The sequence below is a fragment of the Dysidea avara genome, chromosome 3 (genome assembly GCF_963678975.1).
Source record: "Dysidea avara chromosome 3, odDysAvar1.4, whole genome shotgun sequence".
Classification (NCBI taxonomy): Eukaryota; Metazoa; Porifera; class Demospongiae; order Dictyoceratida; family Dysideidae; genus Dysidea; species Dysidea avara.
This window is the reverse complement of record NC_089274.1, coordinates 32,383,664-32,410,034: the sequence shown is the minus strand read 5'-3', so window position 1 is coordinate 32,410,034 and position 26,371 is coordinate 32,383,664. Positions and strand designations below refer to the sequence as shown.

Here is a 26,371-nt window from a genome sequence, read left to right as displayed (position 1 = left end):
AGGACACGTCTCCAGAGATTTTAGAAGCTCTGACATTGGATTTTAATTAAAGGGCAAAAGTTAAAATTCAGCTGCAGCTGTGATTGCTCAATTAAAATAGTTAATTGATTGCTTACTAGAGTACTTAATGCATGTTGGAGATGAACAGCAAAGGGTTTAATATGTCACAGTATAATGGATGTAATTTAAATGCAATTGTACATGCATGCTACTGTTATATAGTTTTTTTTTGCTATGATTAATTTCAATACAGCTATCATAATCATGAGACTTCGAGTGTTAATCGGATGGCTGCAGGTTCAAGGCTGCCCAGGTCCAGTCATGGATTTTTTCTCCTTTCTCTACCTTTTCAAACACACTTTCTGTAACAACTTTAAACAGGCTTTAGGACCAGGTGTCCTACAGACCTTCAGCACTTGTGCTGTAAAGCCTTAATAAATAAATAACTTACTATGTAGAAGTGCCCGCCCTTGAAAAAATGACTATGATTATTGCATATAACTGTATTGAAAATTGATCATGAATCTCGTCTGATAGACTATAAGGGCTACCTGTACATATGCAGCATGTTCCTGTCTACAAAAGCAACTTGCCATCAACTTGTCCACTCAGATATAATGCTTTTATTGCATTGCTAAGTGACAATATACTCTGCACAACTGCATGAATGTATAGAGAACTACTCTACATTGTGAGGAGAGTGCAGGAGCTCAAGTGTAATAGGCTACCAGTAACAGTGGATCTTATATACCAACAACATTATTTGTGCTGCATTTATAAAACAATAATAATTTTGTGACTTGATTGTAATTACTGCCATTACACACAGACACATTCACCCATGCACACATTTGCATGCAGTATTTTTTGTTTTATTTTAAGCACATTATTAGGCTACAAATTGAGGTCCTTCCACTAATGTACATGTACCATGTCTTATTGATGACTATGATGAGAGCAACCATATTCTTATTCTTATTAGTACTTTACAGTGGCCAGCACTGAAGGTCTGACAGCAACATGTGCTGCAGCCTTTGGATTACCTAACCTAACAGGAACTGGAGACTTTTTAAACGATAATTTAACCTAGCTAACAATAAGGTGAAACAGAAAAAGGCCAAAGAAAGGAAAAGAAATCCCTCCTACCCCAGGATTCGAACTGCAGGCCACCCAAAGTCTAGTCGAGCGCCACACAATCTGCATGTGGTTTCAGTATACAATTGGTGTAGAGGAACTGGACCAGACAAGGCACTAATTTAGTTTGGTTACTTTTTAAACCAAATGCCTGCCCATATAGCTATGGCCTTCAGTCTGCTGGCACATGTGTTGTATTTATTGTTCCTAATAATTATCTATAGTGGGTCAGGTGACATGTTTGTTGGTTTAATTTTATGTCTATGTAGGCTGGCCATTATGTCAATATGCTGGTTATTGATGTATGATTCACATTTCTATGTGTAGTGACATAATTAGCACAAATAAACACAACAGCAGTGTAATAATTGTTAGCTAGGGACCTTTTAATGCATGTAAACAAAAACTCAAGAGACAAGAGTTTGTCAAGTCACATGGATAAGGAAGAGCGTGAGTCTCACAAGGTGCACAAAAACCAGTCTTGTGGCACATAAAATACATAGGTGTCGATTCGCAGTAGCATGTGATGGCTTCCCTACGTTTGAAACGGAAATCGCCTGTATTTTCCATAATGTCAGGATTGAACTTCTTGTTTCGTTTGTAATGCTGCATGTGTAACAGGCTGAACATAACTGAAAACAAAGCATAATGGCCACTTCACATTTCAGTAATTGATAGATGGGATGCATGTTCAGACGAAAACATATGTATGCCGGCTGGTCCACCAGTTACATATTATGTTACAAAAAAAGTAAATGAAGAAGTAGTAGGAATTATACAGGGATCATAGACATAAAAAGTAGTGAAACAAGGGAGGTTGCCTACATCTGCAGCTATGCTAGTGAACATTTAACCCCTAATTCAGTCATGTCCCTATGGGTCTAGACTGAATTAGGGATCAAATGCCCACTAGTATACCTATAAGGTTGATCTCGATATTTAATGGGGCCCACAAGAATAAAGGCTAGAACTAGCAAATGCATGCAGTGAGTCAGAATCTTCACAATCAAACTGTTTTAGTGCAGAGTGAAATGATAGTATATCATACCCGGCCCTCCCTTGTGACTTGATAAGCTCCTTTATAATATCTGCTACATGAGCATGTGGTGTTTGCCCATAGGCTCCATGGTTTAATTTGCTTATCTAATACTTGTAAGTGTAGATACTGACACAAATACCTGCTGTTACTTCCTTTACAAACAACCCCACCATAAATATAGTTGTGTGTGGTGCTACTATGTGTATGAAAGCAAGACTGAAACATGCTTAACAAGTTTGTTTCAATGTACAGATGAATATGTTATTAACAATTAAATATTACTAGCATTACTTGGAAATGTATATATGGAAAGTAGCTATACACTATTAAATAGCCGGTGTTGTATAACACATGTATTAAACTGTTGACAGCAGAATTAAGCAGGGTGATATCACATTAAGCCTATAAGATTATGTGCAATACATAAATACCTGACTGTTCATTGGCAGCTAACTATAAGGTACGTATATGTAACCTAGTTATGTACATATATGCATGCATGCACACGTGTAACAGTGGTTACTGTTGATATTTAATGTACATGATTATATACAGGACCAAAAATTAAATTTTTAAACACTGGTAGACCGGTATCTAAGACAAGATTATGCAGTAACACAATAAGTATAAACAATTACTTACAGATCACCAGCCAGTCATGCTACTACTCCTTCTCCTATCATCATTATTACACATTACAACTTGTACTGTCTACACTGTGATACCCTATGATAATCCTAACACATGTCATCGTTGTCATAACCTACAACACTACCTGCTCAATACCACTAAGTACTTCACTTCTAACACTCAGCTACTCTTCCTACCAGGACTACATCACCTTCACACTGATCTCATCATACAAAATGTTCACAACATTTCACTGATTGGGCCTACAGCTAATGGAAGGAATAATTCATCATTGCAGACAGTCATTAGATGCTACTCAGAAAAGCATGGCATAGAAATAGCTAACAGTACTAATGTGATTATTGAAATGATAACATTAGCATGTGAATACTCCGATATCTTCCATCATGGTCCCTTCATAATACCATCAGCATTGGCAATATTAAATTGTTATAATGTATGTATATACAGACTATCAGTCAAGTACATGTATAGACCAGTGGTACATGTATCAAATGTGTTTGGTGATTCTACCATTTCTAGCCTTATTAGCAATGGATTAAGTATCACTTATTTGAATACAGCAACTGCAAAATCAGCAAAACTAAATGTTTACAATTACAGTGATTTTATAAACACAAGAAAGGGTGATGCAGCTAGGTCACTAATAATTGTATTGCTACAAAATCATTATGATGTCATAGTTAACATCACTTACACCACTTTTCAGCACAACATGTTGTTGTTTATTGAAAGCAAAAGTTGTGGAAACCGCAAAAATATTATATCCATTAACAACTGCATGTTCAAGAACAACAGAGATATTAACATTTTCAATCCACTGATTGATATTCATTTGTATTATTGTACAAACAAGTATAGTGGAATTACACTACCAGGATCTACCACTGTCATAATTGAATATAGCTTATTTTATAACAATAAAGTCGAGAAATCTTCTAGTACACCTTTGATAAACTGTGGATGGCTTAGTGCAGTGGAGTATAGCCACAACTTCTCAGCTAGAGTAAATGCCAGTTTAATAATTGCTTATTCAAATTTCAATAGAAACAAAGCTGCTGATATTCTTTATTTATTTAAAGCTCCAGAATATTCACTAGTACAACAAAATTCTATTTACATCATTGATACTATTTTCTCTTCCAACGCACAAAGTTACCAGTACCCACAATTTAATAAAAGGGTATCAATTGTGCACTCTAAGTTAGGAGAGATTTACTTAATAGGAACTATCATGTTCATAAATAATACATATGATATTCTACTTCAGGCAAATGGAGCTCACATTAATCTACAAGGTCACATTAAAATTTGGCACAATAAAATAAATTCTGTTGTGTTTACATCAGGCAATTCATCTGTTTATCTTGTACAACCTGTCAAGATGGACATTATAAGCAACATAATTAGAAAGGAAATATTTTATCATAAAATAACAATTGGTATCATCCCGTCATGTTATTTCCAATTTTATAAGAATAATGATGATTCTAGTATGATATTACAATGACTAATAATACAAATGGGTTGTTTAATCAAATCACAGGTAACATCAATTGTGAAATGCTTCCTGGTTCTGTATTCTATAAACACAACCCACTACAAGTATATCGACAGCATATTCACTTCAGCAATGAAAGTGGAGAATTTCAAGTATTTGATACGGGACTTCTGTGCTACTGTGACATCACAGGGAAACATGATTGTCAGATTAATACCCTAGGCTCTATATATCCTGGACAAACTTTAACAGTTGGCTTAGGGTATAACAGAAAAAGTAGATTTATTAAACTGCATCCATTTAGTGTTGAGATGTACCAAAACTACTTGCCACCATCACACTGTAAAGTAGCTTCTGTGAGTGAGACAGTTGGTTTTCTAGGAAATACATGCACACAACTAAATTTCACTATATTGTCGTTAAACGAGAAACAGTGTGAACTGTTTCTCAATGCTAAAGATCATGATTACATCACAATATTGTACATCAAATTAAATATCTGTCCAATGGGATTTGCATTTATTATAGAAAAGTGTGAATGTGACCCATTGTTAAAGATGATGACGATACAGTGTAACATTAATGATCAGACTGTACTACGTCCTGCTAGCAGTTGGATATCGGCTGAATCTCATAATAATTCTCACTCTTATTACATATCCCATAAATGTCCATTCCACTACTGCCTACCTCACTCATCACCACTTAACTTCTTCACTCCTAACTTGCAATGCCAGTTCAACAGGTCCAACCTCCTCTGTGGACAATGTCAACAAGGTCTCAGTACTGTATTTGGTTCCTCTCATTGTCAACACTGCTCCAATATATACCTCCTACTCATCCTACCCATCACAATTGTGGGCATTTTACTAGTGATACTACTCTTCCTTCTTAACCTCACAGTTACTGATGGAACTATCAATGTGTTTATTATGTATGCTAATATCATTAGTATCAATAGTGATGTGTTTTTTACTGACACTGATCATGTTGCTACACCTGCAGCTTATACGTTTATATCACTTGCAAACCTTGACTTGGGTATTAAAACATGTTTCTACAATAGTATGGATGACTATGCTAAGATGTGGCTACAATTAATATTTCCCATCTACCTCATCTTCATAGCTACGTCACTCATCATAACAAGTCGATACTCTACTACAATACAGAGGCTCACTGCACGTAGAGCACTACCAGTTCTTGCTACACTCTTCTTATTGTCTTATACTAAGATATTACGTACTGTGTCCAGTGTCTTGTTCTTCTACTCCACAATCATTCACCTACCTATAGCTAGTAAACACACTACACTAGTGTGGTCAGTAGATGCTAATGTACCTCTGTTTGGAGTTAGATTTACTATACTATTCATTGGGTGTCTCATCCTCTTCCTAATACTACTACCATTTAATGTCATCTTTTTGTTTACAAAACCTTTGTCAAAATTTCAGCTGGTTAGCAAATTCAAGCCATTGTTGGATGCTTATCAAGGGCCACATAAATTGAATCTGTACTACTGGACTGGTTTACAGCTTTTAATTAGAGCTGTATTGTTTGGTGTAGCAGCTCTAGACAAGAACATAAACCTTGTCATTGGTAGTGTTCTCCTTAGTGTGACAATAGGACTACATGGAATTGTTAAACCATTTAAGAACAACATCAAAAACTATCACGAGATTGTGTTCATTATAAACCTCCAAGTATTGTATATCTTTACACTGTCTGGCTTAGCTACAACAGTCAATGTAATGATTGCTATAGCTGCACTTCACTTTATCCTCATTGTCATAACTAACATCATTACTTACATGTGTAGTGGAGTGGTCAGGAAAAAGTTTTACTACTATACCAGTACAATGGCAAGGTGGCTAATTAGGTTGTACAAAAAGCCAAGTATTGCACCTGAGAGAGTGATGCTTTGTAATATTCCTGAAGTGACTTATAATTATCACGAATATCAAGAACCACTAGTTGGAATAGATTGATTACCAATGTGATATTATTGAACACATATAGTACATTACAATACTATCATTGCCACACAATAAGATGTTGCTCATACACACTTTCTGTTTTTAAATCATAAGAATACATATTCACTGTTACGAGGGAGGGTAGATTGCACTATTATTAATATTTCATATCCTGTTTATATTCCACACCCAGGAGATAAAACAATCAGAGATAATATTTTAAAGGGTACAGTACCTGTTAGTGAAGGAAATTGGTAGAATCATTTAGTCAGTTAGGAATCTTTAGTGATGCCATGCCCAACTATACACCTGTGATTAATGATGAAGGAAGACAATTAAGAGTTCATTGATGATCCACTTAGCAATCCAGGTAAATAATAGTTGGTTGATTTAGACACTGGTTATTAGAGACTTTTTTACCATATTATAGGCAAGGACTTTGAGAAATTACACCATGTATCTGTACATAGTTTACAAGTTTGATTATGAAACTACATCAGACTATGTGGTTAACATATTGCAGCTAGGTATCTCATGATCAAGTGGGAAAAAATGACCCAATTTTTAAATAAGCATTGCTATGGTGGATGCATAACACTTTTCATCATACCATTACATACTGATTATGTGAAACTTTCAGATGCAGTGTCCAATGTACAGATTTATTTTGCAGCCCATTAAATGCACCTAATGAGCTCAGTTGGTATAATATAATATCTACATTAATATTATGTTTTTAACAATTTTGTCATACAAAGTTGTCTAAAATGTGCATTCTAGCCTTCTTAAAGAAAAAAATATTAATAAATATAGACCCAGCACAGATATTGTCTTCTAGTGTTGACTGACAAGGAACTAGTGACAAGCAAGTTATCTTTTCTTGATAAAAGGATATTAGCAGGTGTACTTTGTCATTGTATGAACTATTATTAATGTAAATTTATAATGATGTTATGGGTGTGTATTATATAGAAGCACTGTGTATAAATGTTGAACAAATTCAGTTATTCAGAAAACAAGACAGAAGAAACATCTTCACTAGATACCTCGTTGTGAACCAGGTTACAATGTACCTTCTGCAATATGCCTAAAGGAAGCCAAAGCAATGCCTATGTGGTGAAAAAAAATCATGCCTATAGCATTAACCATCACTAGTTACTAAGTTTAGCCAGCAATCATTCAATCAGTTAGTGTTGCTTAATAGCCACGTTTGGCTAGCTGCTAACCAATATTACCTAGGCAGGGAGAATACTGGATACGAGACAATATTTTTATGGGAAAATGCACACCTTCATAATCCCTAATATTTAGCAGTACTGTGCTATGTAAATGATATAGAACAATATGGATGACAAACAAAATGCATGTTGATTTAATAAAAATATAATATACTGTAGCATTTATGAGGCACAGGTTAGTGTTGTTCAATAACTAGGGTTGCTCTTAACTATCAATCATCTGTTTAACTTTTTCAAATAAAGCTGCCACTCCATGGTTTCTTGGTTTTGTGGCCTGCAGAACATAAGGACATCATTAACACATTATAATAGTTAGTGTGTTGTGTGGCAAAGAAGTCTAGCTGCTATATACTCGGCAGACAAGTATGCATCCAGAAAATGTGATTTTCTCACCACATTTGTATTCATTATGAGTGTAGCTACAAAATGATTGTTCTATAGTAGGTACATAAGTTGAGTATTGATCGTATTAGGATACAAAAAAAAAATCCACCGCTGAATTAAGGAAAGCCTTAAAGTTAGTTGTAACCCTGGTTTTGGGGCTTGCTATACATTAAATAATGAATGATACAATAGTTGAGCTATGACAAAAAAAAATTTGCCTTTAAAAGTCACTGGTATGAAAGGTAATGTATCAAATGTAGTGACCAAGAAATATCTGCTGTGATGATAATATTATCAATATTAAACATTATGATAGTACTATTCAGTAGGGTTCTCCTCTAAAATGAACGGCACCTGCTGCCATTAAAAACTATCATAGAAATATCACAAGTGATGAAAATCACTTTTATGGATCAAGACAGTGAGTATATTGACAGGAAGAAAGAAAATAACTTTTTCACGCGTGCATAGCTTCATGGCCCCTTCTCCGAAGTGCACATTTTTTTTGAGGACGTCTACTAATACAACATACATAGAATGTTCTAGAACTTCTATTGGTAGATCTATGAAATTACAAACGTTTGATTATAAGCAGATTTAAACTAGAGATTTTGTTTGTAAAGCAGAAATTAAGTGAGGCGATCAGCAAAGGTAGCAGTGGTTCAGTGGTAAGGATGCAGGTGTTAGGTATGGAGGTCCCTGGTTTGAACTCTGGTAAGGTATTTTTCAGACATTTTTGTACACCTTTTTATCCCATGGTGACTGCTCTATTAGAGTACCTCAATCCCACAATTTTACACTTGTTTGGTTTTTGCTTTATAACTTTGTCACTGTAACTCTACTGCTATTCAAACTATCAAAAGGCACTGCTACTATGATCAGCCTATCTACACACCAATTTCCAAGTTAATCCTATACTCAGTTTACTCTATAGCCATGACAGAAGTTTGATCTTTTTTTACGTGAATAAATGCACATACCTCCTTGGATGTTCCTCAGATTCACAGCAAACTCAGTACGTGAATCCACCATTACACGCTCTTCATTTGTGCCAAAGATTGAGGCAATCGAGTTACACATTTGCATTTTATATCAATTTTTGCAAAGTGTGCGAAAATAAATTGAAGGCCCCATAGCCCCTATATGGCATTAGAAGAAAAAACAAAAAAATTAAAACAACACTTCGAACTCCCATATCTCACAAATGGCTGTTATTTGCTGTGTGGCGTACCCTACCTGGCGGACAGCTATAATGCAAAAATGGTGCGGCCTTAAAAAGCCTGGGTGAAAAAGTTGTGAAATCAAAGGTAGCAGCCAAGAAAAAGTGTTTTTCACAGCTTGGCTTTTTTGTGTGGTTAGTCTAACAACACATCAAGCATAAAAACAAGAAAAGACTTACAGACAATCAGATATTGATTTTTATTTAAATTGCTAAAATCTGATTTTTGGTCTACCTGCTGGCCTGCTAGCCTGACCACAATCGCAAGGCTAGAGGCCAAACAAAACAGCACATGGCCACCACTTCATGCCACAATGACACACTCACAGATTACATGTGCTTTTTCTGGTTCATGTGCCTTCTACACTTTGCCTTTCCTTTAATCTTCAATTACATTATTATCTTCTTCATGCAAGGAAACCATATTAAAGCATTAATTTTTTTGTATCAACACTTTTCTTAGAGGAGATTATTTACATGCTACAAATGTAAGAGGGAGTAGAAATGTGTATAAAATAATTATATGGCATGACCACACCCTTAATGATCAGAGCTGGATGACCATGCCCCTAATGATCTAGCTGCAATCAGCTATAGATTTGTTGTAGACTGAAAACAAGACATGGCATTGAACCACACCCCTTAATCTATTGCGTAGCTCAACAGTGAAATCAAGATACTCTTAATAAAGCAGTCACAGCCACATATACGTATATCATAGCTATGCTGTAACATAAAAGTTAATAAACTAGTAACATAAAAGTTAATAAACTAGTAACAAAGTAGGGTAAAAAGTAATCAAGATTATGTGAATGATGATGGCAGCTATGTGGAAAAATCCCTACAGTATATTGGCATTGAACATGCCAATGTAGGGATTTTCCCACATTCCAGTGTAGATTTTCCCACATAGCTGCCATCATTTGTATCTCTTGTTTCACTACTTTTTATTGCTAAAACCTTTGAATTAACAACTAAAAATTTAATTATGACATATGCTGTTAAATTCATTACTAACCTTTAGTTCTGTAATCAGACTTAGAGCTAGCTTGAACTGGCGAGAGTTAATGGCTGCATGGATCAGTGTGACTACAATCACATATCTCTGTGCTCTGCTGCCTCCCAAATGTACTATGTTATAACGCAATGGGTATAGGATGGACACAACCTATATACAATAAATTACAGTGGTGCTTGTTATAAAATTCTTTGTTATCATAACTCTTTTTTTTTGCACATATCACCATTATTTGCTAGGTCAATGATTTCCATACAATATACATTTACAGACAGTCAGAATGTAAATGCCTGTACACATATGCTCATAACACTGTGTTCCTTTGCATGCTCTCCTAGAGGTAATTTGCAGACAAGTGCTCTACATATACTCTATTGTTGTATGCATACAGTACTGATGTCAAGTCAGGGTCTCTTACAGACTGCATGACTCACAAAGTGTATTCATGGATTGGACTTATGGACTATACCATAAATGATGAAGGTTTGGCATGACTTAAGTTTGGTGAATTGGCACGTAAACAGTTTGGTGGATGAAAGCTTGGCAAGTTTACCATCAGTCAATATTGAACAATATACACTAGCCGATGGGCAAATAGCTTGGCAAATTTCCTTTAATTCGCCTACTTCACCAAAAATTAGTAATGTCCAACTTTTGTCATTTACAGTACTCACGTTGAAACAGGAATGAACTAGGCACTTGTAATGTTGGGCACACCATCATCCAACTACAACTCTTGTAATGTACAGATGACAAAGGCCATGCATGCACCAATATTTCTGAAAAACATGTGCCAGCAGTAGAGCTTCAGTTTTGTGGGGTAGTACATGGCTATATATTACCAACAAATTTAGCTATCGTGAATGCACCTATAGACTTACTATTTATTATTGCGTGGGCAGGCAAATGAGGCTACGTAGGTGGCTACGCACATAAGAATGCTTACCCAAAGTCTAATGTTCTAATGACAAACACTTAAACAATAAAATTATGTGCTACAACAATAGTCTCTGCCACTATTGGTTTAGCAGCATGGTAGTACTGTAGAAAGAATCACAAAATCTCATCAAAAAAATATCACTTGAAAATCAGGCTCACTTTGTCGTTCATGACAACTTTCCCAAATGTGCCCTCAGTGAAACCTGAAATGAGTTTCTAACTTTTAATTTCTACTGACTAAAGAACTGATGCTTTTGCTCAACCATGGCTAACACTATGGGCTTGATTTCTTCACTGTTTGATGTTGCTTACACCTGACCTGAGACAGCAGATCAGGTGTAAGCAACATGTATGTAAGGGAGGAACATAACTGAAAAATGGTCACGTCACTTTTCAGTAATGGAAAATCAGGACATATAATTAGTTGCACAATTAATTATATGATATGTCTGACATCATTCCTTCCTGTGATGTGATACGCTTGGTTCACCAGTAATAAATTATGCTACAAAAAGTAAACAAACATTTACAATGAAATTGAGAGTTTGAGCAATGAGGTCACCTATACCAGTACACCTACAGCTATAAAACTGGACAACTAATCCCTACTTCAGTCATGGTATACTATTCAGAAGCAAATTGTATCTGACTAGTGTAGGGATAACATCTAAAATGTGTACAGGTGTATCAGGAGCTGACAGCCAAAGTTTTTCATGGTATTAAACATATCAGGCAAGTTCCAATTAGGGTGGTGAGTGGCTAGACAGACAAGGAGTTGCTTTCGAAAATGGAGTAGGATGGTATTGGGCTAGAACAGGTCAAGCTATGGGATATAGTAGATAGGAGCTCTAAACCAGCTAAACAAAGAGGAATTCTATACCATTAGAGCTACCTACAGTATATCCAAATAAACAGTGCATGCCATTTAACCAGATACAATCATCTCCATGAAGACCTCATATTATTTATATAGCTCACCACATAGCTAGCTTGGAAAAAGCAGCCCAGCAAAAGCTGATGACTTAACTTTGACTGACTTTAAAATTTAAGGTGTGCTATGCATACATATGTCTGTGATGAAAATCAAACCAAACCTGTTGTCATGGGCAATACTTTCAGACCTGGTCACATACCGTATAGTGGGAAATTTTCGAGGGATGAAACTTTTGTGGAACTGTGTAAAATCCGATTTTCAATTTTTTTTTACTTCATGAAAGTCTAAAAAACAGACTTGGAAAGGTAATAGCTATGTGTTTAAACCACGATTATATTTTCACAAAGCTATGATTACTCACAAAATTCACAAAAGTTTCGTCCCTCAAATATTTCCGGCTATATGGTATTTATAAATCGTACATCCTACCAAAGCGGTTGTGCTCCCAGATGAAACAAATACAGTATCAGTAAGTGCATTTTCCCTAGCTTCTTCAACATTTTATTTAAACATATTAATTTTATACACATGCAACAGTGGTAGCACTACCTCTTCAAATTGTTGCTTTCCATAAGCCACCAGTGCTTGACAGACTGGAATACCCACCTACACATGAAAATGAGTAGTAGATTATACACCTTACATATGTACATACATACTTATACTTGAGTATCAAAAGTGTTTGCTGACAAAATTAACAATTTAATTAATATGTTTTGATATGAGAACCAATTTGAGTTAGCTCTAACTGTGAAAAAATAGACCCTTTGGTTCAAAACTTCATCAGACAATGAATTTAAATACTAAAGGACGGCTATGGTTGACACTTATTACTTCACAATGCCATCCAAATTACTTCATGGACAGAAAAAAAAAAGAATATATACACTGCACATTCTATTTCATGGACAGATGCAAATTTCAGGGCATTAACACAACTCAGTATCACTATGGCAGTAGTAAAAGGATCGGCGAACAGCATGTCCAATAGTAATGCTATGATTACTGACCTGTTCATAAGGAAGATCACTGCTAAAGGACATGCAGTGACTGTAGTTTACCTCTAATAAACATGATATATGTATGAATGATGGTTACACTCACCATATTTGCTACTTTGCATTGGTTGCTTTCTCCATATTGCTGCAAAGACTGCAGCATGTAAATACAAAAAGTACAGTAAGTACAACACAAACCTGCCACCTGTACTATTGATTGTACATAAATTTGTTAGCTAGCACTCGTGGCTACACTTCAGTATACAATGATAGTTACATCCATCATTCAAGTCAAATCAACTGCTAACATACAAGGCCAATTACAAAGAGAAAATGTTCTTGAAACACTATGTAGGAACTCCATACAAGATACATCACACCCCCTTTAGTAAGCACAATCTGTATGAGGATGTTTTATAAGAAAGCTTACCTTCCCTAAATAACTTCCATTCATGGTGTGAACCCTTCTTTAGCTTAAAATGATTGGCTCACAGGCAGACTATATGTAGACATACAATTTTCAGGAAATCTGCTGCACACCCACAGCTAGCCCAGAGGAGGTTGGAAGCATGCAATAGTTTTGAATTGAAAAGCGTATTGGACCTCATTGGGTGCTGAAATGCCTCCCGATTGATGAAATATGACAAGTATACATGGCATTGATACGTTAAACCTCACTGAATAGGTTAGCCAGTTTTTAAAACTTGAACTACGTATATAAATCATGCGAGATCTTGCGCCAGGTCTAAATGTCTTTGTCGATGAACTAGAAAGACAGAGAGAGGAGTTCCACTCAAGAAAATAGCATGAATAAACACCCAAGAAATCATCCTGTGCAGCATACTTCACTAAGATTGTAGTGGAGTGTGCCCTAGTTGGGGATTACACAAAACTAGAAAGATGAAGAAAGCCTTCAGATGAATGATAGCAACAACTGACCACCATTCAATGTTGCTGTCCTCCTTCAATGTTATACCTCACCTTACAATCTCAAAAATGCAATTAGCACAAAAAAATATTTCGTAGTGCTTATAATGCTTCCAACCTTCTCTGCAGCTAGCCTGTGACAATTGTGGGTGTGCACCTTCTACTGTCATAATGGCTTCCTAGTTAATACTTTATATTTGAATTTAAGCATGCTAATAGGAGGAGTAAATCACAGTTACTTCTGCTAATACTAAACTCAATTACAACTCACTTTTATTAACTGTTCAGCAAGTAGGAACTTGGCAGTTGCCTCACTACCGGCTGGTGTATGTGTCAGTGACATCATCAGGTGAACATCATACCATGGTAGAACATGTGTACCAATAAGAGCCTTACAACACTCCTGGACTTTATCCCATCTGTCTCCAACATCAACACCGATACACTAGACAAAAGTTGACAAGCCTTTTGTGTTAAATTAGATAGATATACGTTTAATTAAGTTAACCAACTGGCACTGTAAGACAAACATGACAAGTAGAGCCTTAATATACACACACACATGTACACACATGTAAAATTTAAATATCTGGATAATTGACTGTGTCCACATCAGTGGCTGTCTCTTCACTCACATGCAATCTCCATAGTAATGATGTAGCATCAAGGATAGCTAGTAGGTTGTCAGGTGTGACCTTACGAGCAATATTAGAGTCATACTCCTTCAGTAAAACATCAAAATGGTCTACATCTATGAAATAAAACAAATAACAACAGATTTTACAAAAACAATCCAAATCACACATCAGACAAACACCACCAGTAGGTATGTAGCTACACTACTATATTATTGGTTTTAAGCCTATAGTCATTAACTCAAACTACACAAGGCCGATATTAAGAACTGCCTTTTCTGGGTGGTGTCACAAGTTCAAATGGTGATTTCTGGACCTCGTTTGATGAGAATCAGTGGTGCACTGGTGGATAGTCTAATACTATTGGCCAAATGTTTTTGAGTTGATTCTGCTGCAATCAGCCAATGACTTCAATAGTGGCCCCTGTCCATTCTATCCATGATGGGAACTTGTGATATACTACTAGTCGTCAAATTTGTATCTTATTTGGCAGGAAGAAGCTACAAATACCAAACACTGGTTTAAATTGATGCATTCCTTTTATAAAAATTACCAAAATGTAAATTAATTGTGACAATCACAATTGCATATATATATTTCCTTTAAACCCCAGGAATTTTGCACATTCCTGAATTTATGGAAATTCAAAGAAATGTCACAATTTAGTATGCACAAAAACCCCAAGAAACACCGTTTTTTACAGTGTACTGATGTACGATTAGTTACATATAGCTACACTAACCAAGGTAATAGAGACAAAGATGCCAACTAATATGATTAGAGTTCACAGCATCTTCCCAATTGCTTTTATTAGATGTCAGATACTTAATTCCTTCATTTGTGTCTTTGTCTTCCTCAAACACATGAGCAAGCGCATGTATAGCAAATGGAGAATGGGATACCATCTCTAAACTTTCAGTAGCAGCTACTTGAGCATCTTGAAATCTCCCAGTCTCCTCCAGTGCAAAAGCATACCTGTGATATATGAAGAGCAGTGGTCAAATGAGGTATCCAACCAGGTACCAGTTTTATGCAGCTAGGATGACTAACCATCTATGATAAGCCAGCCACCTATGTACTGGTTAACTTACAAGGCAAGTACAAATGGGTACAAGTGATCACTAGTCTTGTTCCAATGTGGCATAACACTAGACATTGAATCCCTCAACTGTTGACACTGGCCTAGCATCACACGACCCTTATAGAGGTTCCACAGGGCATGAACATCTGTAACAGTAGCTTAATTATGTATAGTGCATACTGCATTAGTTATGTGTGCATATGTTTATGATGTGTCTGTCTGTCTGCCTCTATGTATGTATTTTATAAGCATATTGGTGCATGTGTAAAGCAGACCATTGTATTCCAGTACAACTTTCATGCATATAAAACTTCAGTTTATAACACAAAAATTATAACACAAAAATTATGCAGTGCTGTAATATTATAGTTTACACACTGTAAAAGTTGGGTGTACTGGAGCACCCATGTTGCCATGTTACCTAAATACCCACACCTGTTATGGTGTAGCAGAAATACCCTTCAGTCTTTATGTACATACACATGGTTTAGTTACAATTCGGCTATACCATCTAGTGAAAATAAAAACATGCAAACTGGCAGTCACATTTTCCTAATACACATGTAAATATCAATAAATCAAACAATGCAGAAGGCAAAACAATGGAAGCTAGCAAGTGATTCTACAGCTGATGTATCTCATGCATGCATAGTCATGTACATATAATGTACAGTACAAGTAGTGTATACAGTGAGATGGCATTAACCTGGAACATGTTACACTGTAAGTTACATACTAAATTAGTACATAATGGTATGTATATATATATGTACCTATGACCACAATTTCTACAGAATGTTTAACATATTGTTTATACTAATATTTAACTACCTTTTGGATATTCCATTAAACAAGTCTCCCAGTGAACACAAGCTCCTGGTAGATCACCAGCTGCATATGATTTGAAAGCATCCACATGGAACTTTTCACGAGGTAGCATCTGCTCAGGAGTTAACTGATTGACCACAGTAAGGTGTTGAATAACTGTTGAAATAATGTAAATAACATAATACATCTGCATACCTGATAGGTCACTCATTTAAATACATTATTTTGTGCATGGAGTATAATGAGCTTAACTATAGCCATGACTTCAGAAAACATGTAACTGATAGCTTCAGCATACTACAGTCTGCGACCTCTCTAGAAAGGTCAAGTTTCTGTCAATGATTAGTTGTAACATTATACATTAACATTACGTTGTTGTAGTTTATGATCACATGTAATACGCTAGGAATATGACGTCAGTTTGTACTTTGAATTTTGTAGCACATGTAATCAATAATAGTGACAGTGTTGCGTTGCGTATGTATCCGTGGCGATTGTGGCAAACAGTGAACAAGCCAAACTATACTAATCAACAGTCCCCCACATTTTTGGTGCTGTGACCAGCAGAAGTCCGTCTCAAGAACAAAGCCAACCCTACCGAGATAGTTGTGCTTGCCTCTCTAGTCCAAGTATTAACCAGTCACTAAAACGTTGTGGTACCGTGGCAGAATAAGAGAACGGTACCCAGAAAAGCGAGCACCCCATACTCAGTGAACTGTTGTTGCTATTCCTTCGTTACAGGTTTTCCAATGGTTGGCATTAATTTGAAGACAAGTTCGTCACGGCATGGAGGCACTCAAGCGTCATTGCTCATCACGTCGCGGATATAGAAGTCACCTTACCAGAATAATTGCTGCAACTAAAGATATTATTGAAAGAGACCCCAGTGAGCTCACAGAATCAGATTACATTTCATTAGCGGACTGGCAGAAGCAACTTGATCGAAAGAAGGAGATCCTCACTGATGTTGATGCTAAGATAATTGGTCTTATTGAAGAAGAAGGGGAACTGGAATCCGAGGTTGTTGAAACTGAAGAGATCAAAGAGACAATCTCCCAACAAGCAGCTCAAGTTGATAGAGTTTTAAGACTGTATCGCCGCACTCATCCAGACCCCAGCACTGTTGTAACAGGAGTCACTCCACCACAGGTCCCAACCCCAGGCGTAAACACTGAAGATTCCACTACCTCATCTGAAACAGTAAGTATATCTGCCACAAATGACACACTCAATACATCAGTGAACTCAGAGCTTCTAGTCACAGCCACACACCCAGTAATCTCCACAACTCATGCTGTTACATCCTCAGCAAGCCATGTAGCCCCACCCCCAGCAAGCCACTTACCAAGCAACAGTGGAGCTACTACTCGTCTACCTAAGCTCACTATACCAGTTTTCTCAGGTGACCCGTTGCAATGGCAGTCTTTCTGGGACTGTTTTGAGGCAGCTGTGCATAATAACTCATCTCTAAGTGATGTTCAGAAGTTAAGTTATCTACGTGCACAACTACAACATGATGCTGCAAGAGTTGTGGCTGGTTTCCCACTAACAGGAGTCAATTATGAGCATTCAGTCACTTTACTGCAACAAAGATATGGCCAACCATATAAGCTGGTCAATGATCACATGAATGCCCTACTTGAGATGCACAATCCAACAAACTCATCATCAGCTCTACAACTATTCTATGATTCAGTTGAAAGTCAAGCACGAAGCCTCTCTTCACTTGGCAAGTCCCGTGAGACATATGGTTCACTGTTAGTCCCTATCATACTGAACAAGCTTCCAGCAGATGACTTGGCAAGACAGCACAGCACGGTAGTGATGAGTGGACCATTGATGAACTACAAAGTGCTTTACTTGCAGAGATCAGAAGTTTAGAAATGGGTTCTCACCACTCCCAATCTAATTCACCCCAGTTTACAGCTTCATTTCAAGCAAGCTCTGGTTGCAAAACTTCACTTACGGCAAGTGATTTCCAAACTCAGAAGAAACTAACATGTGTGTACTGCAAAGGACCTCATGCTCCTGGTACCTGTGAAGCCATCAAGGACCACCAGAAACGTTTGGACAGAATTGAATGAGAGAAACCATGCTTCAATTGCTTGGGCCATCACAGAGTGTCTAGTTGCAACTCCAAGTATAGGTATCGTAAATGTGGCCGTAAGCACCACACAAGTATCTTTAGTGAAACAACTAGAAATGGAACCTAACTACAGCCATCTTCTCAACCAGCAACTTCTGAAACACAGACCACAGGGAACACTGAAAACCTGACAGATTCACATACCACCCTTACCCCTCCTTCATCACACAACATGTTTGTCAAAGACAACACTTGTCTGTTGAAAACTGCAGTAGCAACAATTACTTCCTCCTCACATGCAGAAACTAAGGCCAACATACTATTTGACGAAGGGTCTCAACATTCCTTCCTGACCCAAGAATTGGCAGATTTTTTGTCACTGAAGCCTTACAAGAAGGAAAATATTTTTATTGCTGCATTTGGTGCGAGTCAATCACACCACAAGAGCATGGCAGTTGCAACCGTGTATGTCAAAACACAATCCAAGGAACACATACCCTTATCGTCCCTACCATCGCTGTCCCACTAAAATAAGTGCTACCTCCAGAGTCACAGCACTACCATATCTGCATGAATTACAGTTAGCCCACCCTGTCAACACAGATGGAGACTTCAATATCTCCCTCCTCATCAGGGCTGACCACTACTGGGACATAGTGGAAGACCACATCATTAGAGGGGGTCCAACTGCTATTAGTTCCAAGATTGGCTACCTGCTTTCAGGACCAGTTTCACATACACACTCTCTCAATGTAGTAACAAGTGCCCTTCACATATCTACCCGGCACAATGAAGATCACAACATCCAGAAGTTTTATGACCTTGAGATAACTGGAATAGCAGTAGAGAACAACTCAGACAAACAGTTTTTACAAGAGTACTCGCGGACATGTATTATTCGTCTTCCTGATGGTTCATACTGCACCAGATTCCCGTGGAAAGAGAGCCTCCAACTAATTCCAATGTATGCAGGAAGAGAACCCATTCATTGGCTCACCGTCTTTCACAAACACCAGGTCTCCTACAACATACAACAACATTATCTGTGATCAACTCAATAGGGGTTTTATTGAAAAAGTGTACACACCTGAAATACCTGGCCTGACCCATTTTATTCCTCACCACTGCGTCAAAAAGAACTCAGTCACAACACCGATCCACATAATATACGATTGCAGCTGCTGTCAATCAAAGGACCATCCCTCCTTGAATGATTGTTTGTTCACCGGTCCTCACTTTCTAAATGATCTATGCTCAATTATCCTTCGTTTTCGTACACACAACTATGCTATCTCCACTGATGTTGAGAAAGCCTTTCTCCATATCCACCTTAATGAGAGTGATAGAGATTACACCCGCTCCTTTTGGCTCAGTGATGCTACAGATCCCAACAGTGAGCTCATCATGTACTGCTTCAAGATAGTACTCTTTGGAGCTGTAAGTTCACCATTTATGTTGTATGCTGTACTGTACCATCATTTACAACACTATAACACACCACTCTCACATGACATCAAAGCCAATTTAGATGTTGATAACATTGTGTCAGGATGTGAGACAGAATTGGCTGCAACCCAGTATTACAAACAGGCTAGAGTCATTATGTCAGAGGCCAAATTTAACTTGAGATCATGGGTATCGAATAGTTCACAACTTAGTTTGATAAGACGTCAGGAAAACACTGCTGACTCCACTATACCTGCCAATGTCCTCGGCGTCCACTGGCATACTGACACAGATAAACTATCACTCATACCCAAGAACACCACTTTGGCTACCACAAACCTAATTACTAAGCGTGAAGTCCTTCAAGATTCATCAAAGGTGTTTGACCCACTTGGACTAGCAGCTCCAGTTACCATCCGTTCCAAGCTTCTAATGCAAACCCTCTGGCAAAAACATCTGGAATGGGATGAACCACTTGAACCTGAGCTCTGTGAGCAATGGCAATCTATAGTCACAGACATCAAGACACAGTTTAACATCAATAGACGTTACTTTACCATCACTCATGAGAAAAGCAATGTACAACTTCATGTATTTGCTGATGCCAGCACCAAGGCCTATGGCGCTGTAGCATTTCTCAAGCTACAACAAGAGTCTTCATTTGTTATGGCGAAAACCTGTGTTGCTCCACTCAAGCATCCAACCTTACCTCGCTTGGAGCTCATGGCTGCATTGACAGCTACACATCTGGCCAAATTTATTATTGATTTCTTACAACTGCACAACACCTCTGTTTTTATGTGGACTGACAGCCAGATTGTGTTATACTGGATCCATAGCAAGAAGACCCTTCCACAATTTGTTTCTTCCCGAGTAAGTGAGATTCACAATGTACTGCCATCAGCTTCCTGGAGATTTTGCTCAGCAAATGACAACCCAGCAGACCTTCTGACAAAACGTAATACTTATGACCAGCTACAGTCTTCCTTGATGTGGCTTAAGGATCCACCGTGGTTACTGTCTGATAACCTTTGGCCAGAATGGAAGCCTACAGAAGACCTTCAGCTACAAGTTTCATTAGTGGAAGCCGAAGAGACTGCTCAACCAGAGACACAAAGTGCTACCTCTGTGGAAGACACTGGCCTTCACTGTATTTTTGATGCTTCAGCATACCACAGCCTATCAAGACTCCTCAATGTTACTGCATATATTTTAAGATTTGTGAGAAACATAAGAAAGCCATCCATCAAGTACTCAGGTCCTATCTCTCCTGCAGAGCGTACACAAGCTAACTTGAAATGGATCTGAACCATACAACAGCAATCATTCCCTGCCGAAATCCAGAACATCAGTTCCTTAGTTCGTCAACTCCGTTTATTCATAGACAAAGGTGGATTCATTCGTTGTGGAGGGAGGATTCATAATGCCCCAGTCTCTGAACTGATGAAATTTCCTTACTTGCTACCAGCCAAACACCCGTTCACCAGAATCATTGTCTATGCAGTCCATGAGAAACATCTACATGCTGGAGTGACTTCGACATTGACAGCCATCAGACAGAGCTACTGGATTCCCGGTGCAAGACAGTTGATACAGAAACTTCTTAGACATTGTGTGATCTGCAGGAAGACTGAGGGAAAGCCATATCAAACACCGGACCCACTTTCCCTTGTCAAGTGTAGAGTTCAAGAGACGCAGCCCTTTGAAGTGACTGGTGTGGATTTCATTGGCGCCTTATATGTGAGAGACATAGGTAAAGAGAGTAAAGTGTATGTGTGCCTCTTTACTTGCGCAGTGACCAAAGCCGTACATCTTGAGATAGTAACTGACCTCACCACCGAGAACTTCCTACAAGCCATCAGGAGATTTAGCAGTCACAAGTCTTTGCCTAGGGTTATGCTATCTGACAATGCGTCCACTTACTTAGCAGCCGCCGATGAACTCAACCAGCTGTTCAGTTGCAAGATCTTACTAGATGTTTTAAGTCAGAAGGGAGTTACATGGAAATTCATCCCGAAGCGTGCCCCCTGGTATGGGGGGTTTTGGGAGCGACTTATCGGGTTAACTAAGGCTTCCCTTAAGAAGGTACTTGGAAGATCGTATGTGAGTCTACTTGATCTACAAACAATAATTGTAGAAATTCTCAATGACCATCCTTTAACATATGTCTCCCCTAACTTTAAGGACCCAGAACCACTCACTCCAGCACACTTGCTGTATGGTAGGAGGATCGTTTCTCTCCCACATCCATAACCAAAGGAGATGAGATTAGTGACCCTGATTACAGTTCTGGCTCAGAAGTGAAAGGGAGAGCAAGAACCATAAAAGTGTTGTTGAACAACTTCTGGAGAAGATGGAGGACAGAGTACCTCACATCCCTCAAGGAATTTCATTGTACAACAGGAAATAACTCCCAGACGGTCAAGAAGGATTAAATTGTTTTAGTCCATGATGACACACCCAGAGCCAGTTGGAAACTCACAGTATTTGAGGATGTCATTACTGGACATGATGGACTCATCAAAGCTGTTAACATTCGCACAAGCAGTGGCAGGACGAACAGACCTATAAACAGACTTTACCCACTCGAAATAACAAGTAAGACCAATGCAGAACCTGTCAACTCAGATGCTACAGACAGCCAGGACAAGTTAGATTCTGAGAGCAATCAGCGGAATACATCACAGCCACAGGACATCTGTCCCACAAGACAAGCAGCTATGAAGGCCCGTGCAAGAGTAGCTGAATGGATCATTGTCTTGCGTGGCCCCCCGGAGGTTGTCGATGATTAGTTGTAACATTATACATTAACATTATGTAGTTGTAGTTTATGATCACATGTAATAGGCTAGGAATATGACGTCAGTTTGTACTTTGAATTTTGTAGCACATGTAATCAATAATAGTGACAGTGTTGTGTTGCGTATGTGTCCATGACGATCGTGGCGAACAGTGAACGAGCCGAGCTATACTAATCAACAGTCCCCCACAGTTTCAAATCTCAAAGTGAGAATGTTACACACTAACCCACCTGCCTAAAGTGGCCACCTGGCTATTAAGGCCAAGAAATTTAGACCTAAAGGCCTTATATAGGTTTCATTGTATAAAACTCAATTAACCTACTAATATTAACAGCTAGGTGCTTGAATGAATATGTGACCCGGTCTGACAAACAGCTTTTCCAATTAATACGACTTGACTCATGCATAGTATAAAATGTGGCTAAGATTTAAGCAGATTCATTAAAGAGATAGGAAGCCTATGAGGTATCAAACTTGGATATCTGGCAAGGCTATAGGACTGGTTTTGCTACATATATTAAGATTGAAAATATTTTAAATACTGTGTTAAACGCTGTGTTAGTTCAAAAAATTGATGTGGTGGCTATTCAAACTTGACCACTACTTGGCACTCAAAAATGAATGATGTTGTTTAAGCCCTTATTTTTAAATCAATTGTGACTCCACTCAAGTGCGCCTACTATAAAAGGTGCAGCATCTAACTGAAGAAATAGCATGGTAATATTCAAATGTTTAAAGTTGGATTTCAAAACAATGAAATTTTATTTTTGGTCGGTGGGGCTATTTTTCAAATGTAATTGTTTTGGGGAATTGTCTGTAGACAGACAATTTCTCAAAACAATTCATTAAAAAAAGCAAAAATATAACTCCATACAACATATCTACTCAATATTTATCATACTAACCTAATGGATCATTGGGTGACTTGGATAACAACCTTAAGCAGCCCTTCAAAAATACAAAAAGATTTAATAACTTATAACACGTATAGTGCATGAAATTGACATTATGTATACAGTAAAGTAAATACATAATGTACAAGTCTTAGCTCCTATTAAAATGCACCATTTTTTATGAGATAGTTTTTCAGAAAAGGCTTTTCAAATTTAAATTTTTTTACACAATTTATAAGTAAAGATCACATGACTGTCAAACCCATGCATAACAAAATATGTATTAATACAGTGGATCTTCAGACTTCTGTTATCATAACACCTTGATTATCTGAATGCAAACATAACTGTTTATGTAGAGTATTCCACCTGCCAGTGTGCGTTATATTGAAGTTGATGTAGCTATGTACAGCTTTGTATTTATAAAAGAGTTTTATTTACTCCCAACAATTCCACTAGTACTCTAGAAACAATGGTGTTTGGATATACTATAGAATCACTAGCAGTTCCAATCCATTCTTGTTCTAGAAATGACAGATGAACCTGATTTCCTAATATTTTTCAGTGGTGAAAGAAGTCAAGGGTTCCATGGAACCAAGTTCTTAAGAATTTAAACTCAGTTTATAACACCAAGAGTTAATTATTGTACAATCAACAAAAAAACTTTTTTATTTCTATCAACAGTGCATTCAAAACAACTTCATGGTGAGCTGATTTCTCAAAAAATATTTAATAACTTGTAGATGGATCATTTAATTGGCCAAAATATTTTAATAAATTCACTTTTCTCTATAAGCTGTTTTTCTCAGGAATCAAAACATACTATATAGTGGTAGCATCAAAGTGAACTATCCCTTCAAAAGTCTGGATCAGCCATTAATTCAAAGATACACATAGGATTGTTAACTGGGCAGGTATAACTACCTACTATAAGACTAGTAGCCCAATAACCCCTAATTTGTTTTAATTGAGTGGAGACCTTGCATCGTAGCTAAGAATTCCCCATGCATTACACATGAAGAAGTTTGCGGACATTCGCTATTCTTTGTTCATGGCAAAAATGCCAGCTGGAACAGGCATGTCCAATACATTTCGATTGAAAAACCATTAAAAATTAAATTAATTATCATGTACTGCCTACTTCGAGTCTGTTTAGTAACTTTCCGAATTTGATACACGTATAGAAACTCTCTGCAAGTACAATGAAGCCAAAAGACATCCAATTCATGGAAATTTAGGCTCACCAAAATGGCCTAAACTGACTGGGTGTAGCAAATTTCCCCATACATTTTGTATTGGGTGTTTCGGGGGCATGCAATAAAAGGCATAATAACCCACGACACATGATAGATACCTCAGATTCGAACCAGATTTGGAAATAGCAGTGAATAGCGATTAAGATGAGCTATAGCAGAAGGAAATCAGAGGAAATTTAAGGTCGTCATTTTAAGGTTGAAAAACACTTTTTCTATGGCGAATTGAATGGTGGATATTTGGAAAGGAATGCTCTGAGCTATTTTGATGTCTTGACAGTCATTAACCTTCACTACATTAGTGTTACAATGAAACAAAAGCACTGTGAATTAGTTCTACAGGTTAGTTTGTGAAAATTACAGTGTTCCGTGATTATGTCCGTGTCATATAGCAAACTTCTTCATATGAATAGTATAAATGGTTCATGTACTAGTTGCAGACCAGAACATAATAAACAGATTATCTCCTTCCAAAGTACGATAATGTATAATAATCTGTGGTTGTGGCTGGTAACTTCCTTAGCCTATACCCCTATTATACCGTATAACCTAAATATTTCAAAGGGCAAATATTTCAAGGTTAAGCAATGTTGTTAAAAATAAAATTTTCGTGGATTTGCAAACACTCCCAAAATGTATTGGACTATATGGAGGTTCAAGGCTAAAATTTTCAGTGAAAATTTCCACCTTGAAATATTTAGGCTATACATATAGATGGTACTGCAGTATACCCAATTACACCTGAGTCAAACTGAATGCAAAAATGATGTCTGTAGCTACTTTGACGAATATGAATTTAACAAATCAGTATGAATGTTTCTTTTAGCAAATATATACTGTTGCACATGTTTGGGGGTGCAATCAGAAGCAAAAATCATGATTCTATGACTGTGACATTTAGCTCCAACTCAGTAAATCTGAAAGTGAGGATTTTTGTCCTTTTCTTGCAAAAGTTCCTATTTCATATACCCATCAGCCAGCTATTATTATATTCCCTTGCACTTCAACTCAGTTTTCAAAGGCGCTTAGTTAATAGCTAGGCGCCTCTAGAGAAATTAAACCCGTACAAAACTACAGAACCAGCCTATTACAGATTATGTATAAACTTACCAGCATGCAGTTTATCAAGAAAAACTCGTTATCTAACTCTAATGCTTTTTCAAAACTATTCATGTAATTCCCGTAATATCTAACGTATTCAAGTAGTCCTTGATTGTACAAATCCAGAGCATCTTGACTCTTACAGTGCACTAAAATACCACAACAATCTTGTAGCACACCGCTTGGACCCTCTTGTACTGAATAAGCTGTAGAAGCATCCATTTCACTTTCGATTTCACTATACAAGATAATGATGCGCTAGCAAAACATATAAAAAGTTCTAGATGCG

At 37.4% G+C, this 26,371-nt stretch overlaps 1 protein-coding gene across 1 annotated transcript; it reads right to left on the bottom strand.

The window, feature by feature from the left end:
* Positions 1 to 7,600: 7,600 nt before the first annotated feature.
* Positions 7,601 to 26,365, bottom strand: LOC136250730 (tetratricopeptide repeat protein 38-like). The gene is made up of 11 exons (XM_066042960.1): positions 26,092 to 26,365; positions 23,741 to 23,783; positions 16,506 to 16,658; positions 15,685 to 15,820; positions 15,336 to 15,568; positions 14,594 to 14,709; positions 14,230 to 14,403; positions 13,138 to 13,185; positions 12,583 to 12,639; positions 10,161 to 10,310; positions 7,601 to 7,813 (listed from the first exon to the last, which is right to left on the bottom strand). Exons 1-11 carry the CDS (start codon positions 26,302 to 26,304, stop codon positions 7,745 to 7,747), a joined length of 1,392 nt encoding a protein of 463 aa, XP_065899032.1. The 5' UTR covers positions 26,305 to 26,365; the 3' UTR covers positions 7,601 to 7,744.
* Positions 26,366 to 26,371: the final 6 nt, after the last annotated feature.

What these genes read in the sequence shown, in the direction of transcription:
- LOC136250730 (XM_066042960.1), bottom strand. Translation starts at nt 26,304, where the DNA reads ATGGATGCTTCTACAGCTTATTCAGTACAAGAGGGTCCAAGCGGTGTG. An exon ending in TCTTTGTCTCTATTACCTTG is followed by an intron (nt 14,710 to 15,335) that starts GTTAGTGTAGCT and finishes TTTATTTCATAG; the next exon opens with ATGTAGACCATTTTGATGTT. An exon ending in CATTACTATGGAGATTGCAT is followed by an intron (nt 14,404 to 14,593) that starts GTGAGTGAAGAG and finishes ACTTTTGTCTAG; the next exon opens with TGTATCGGTGTTGATGTTGG.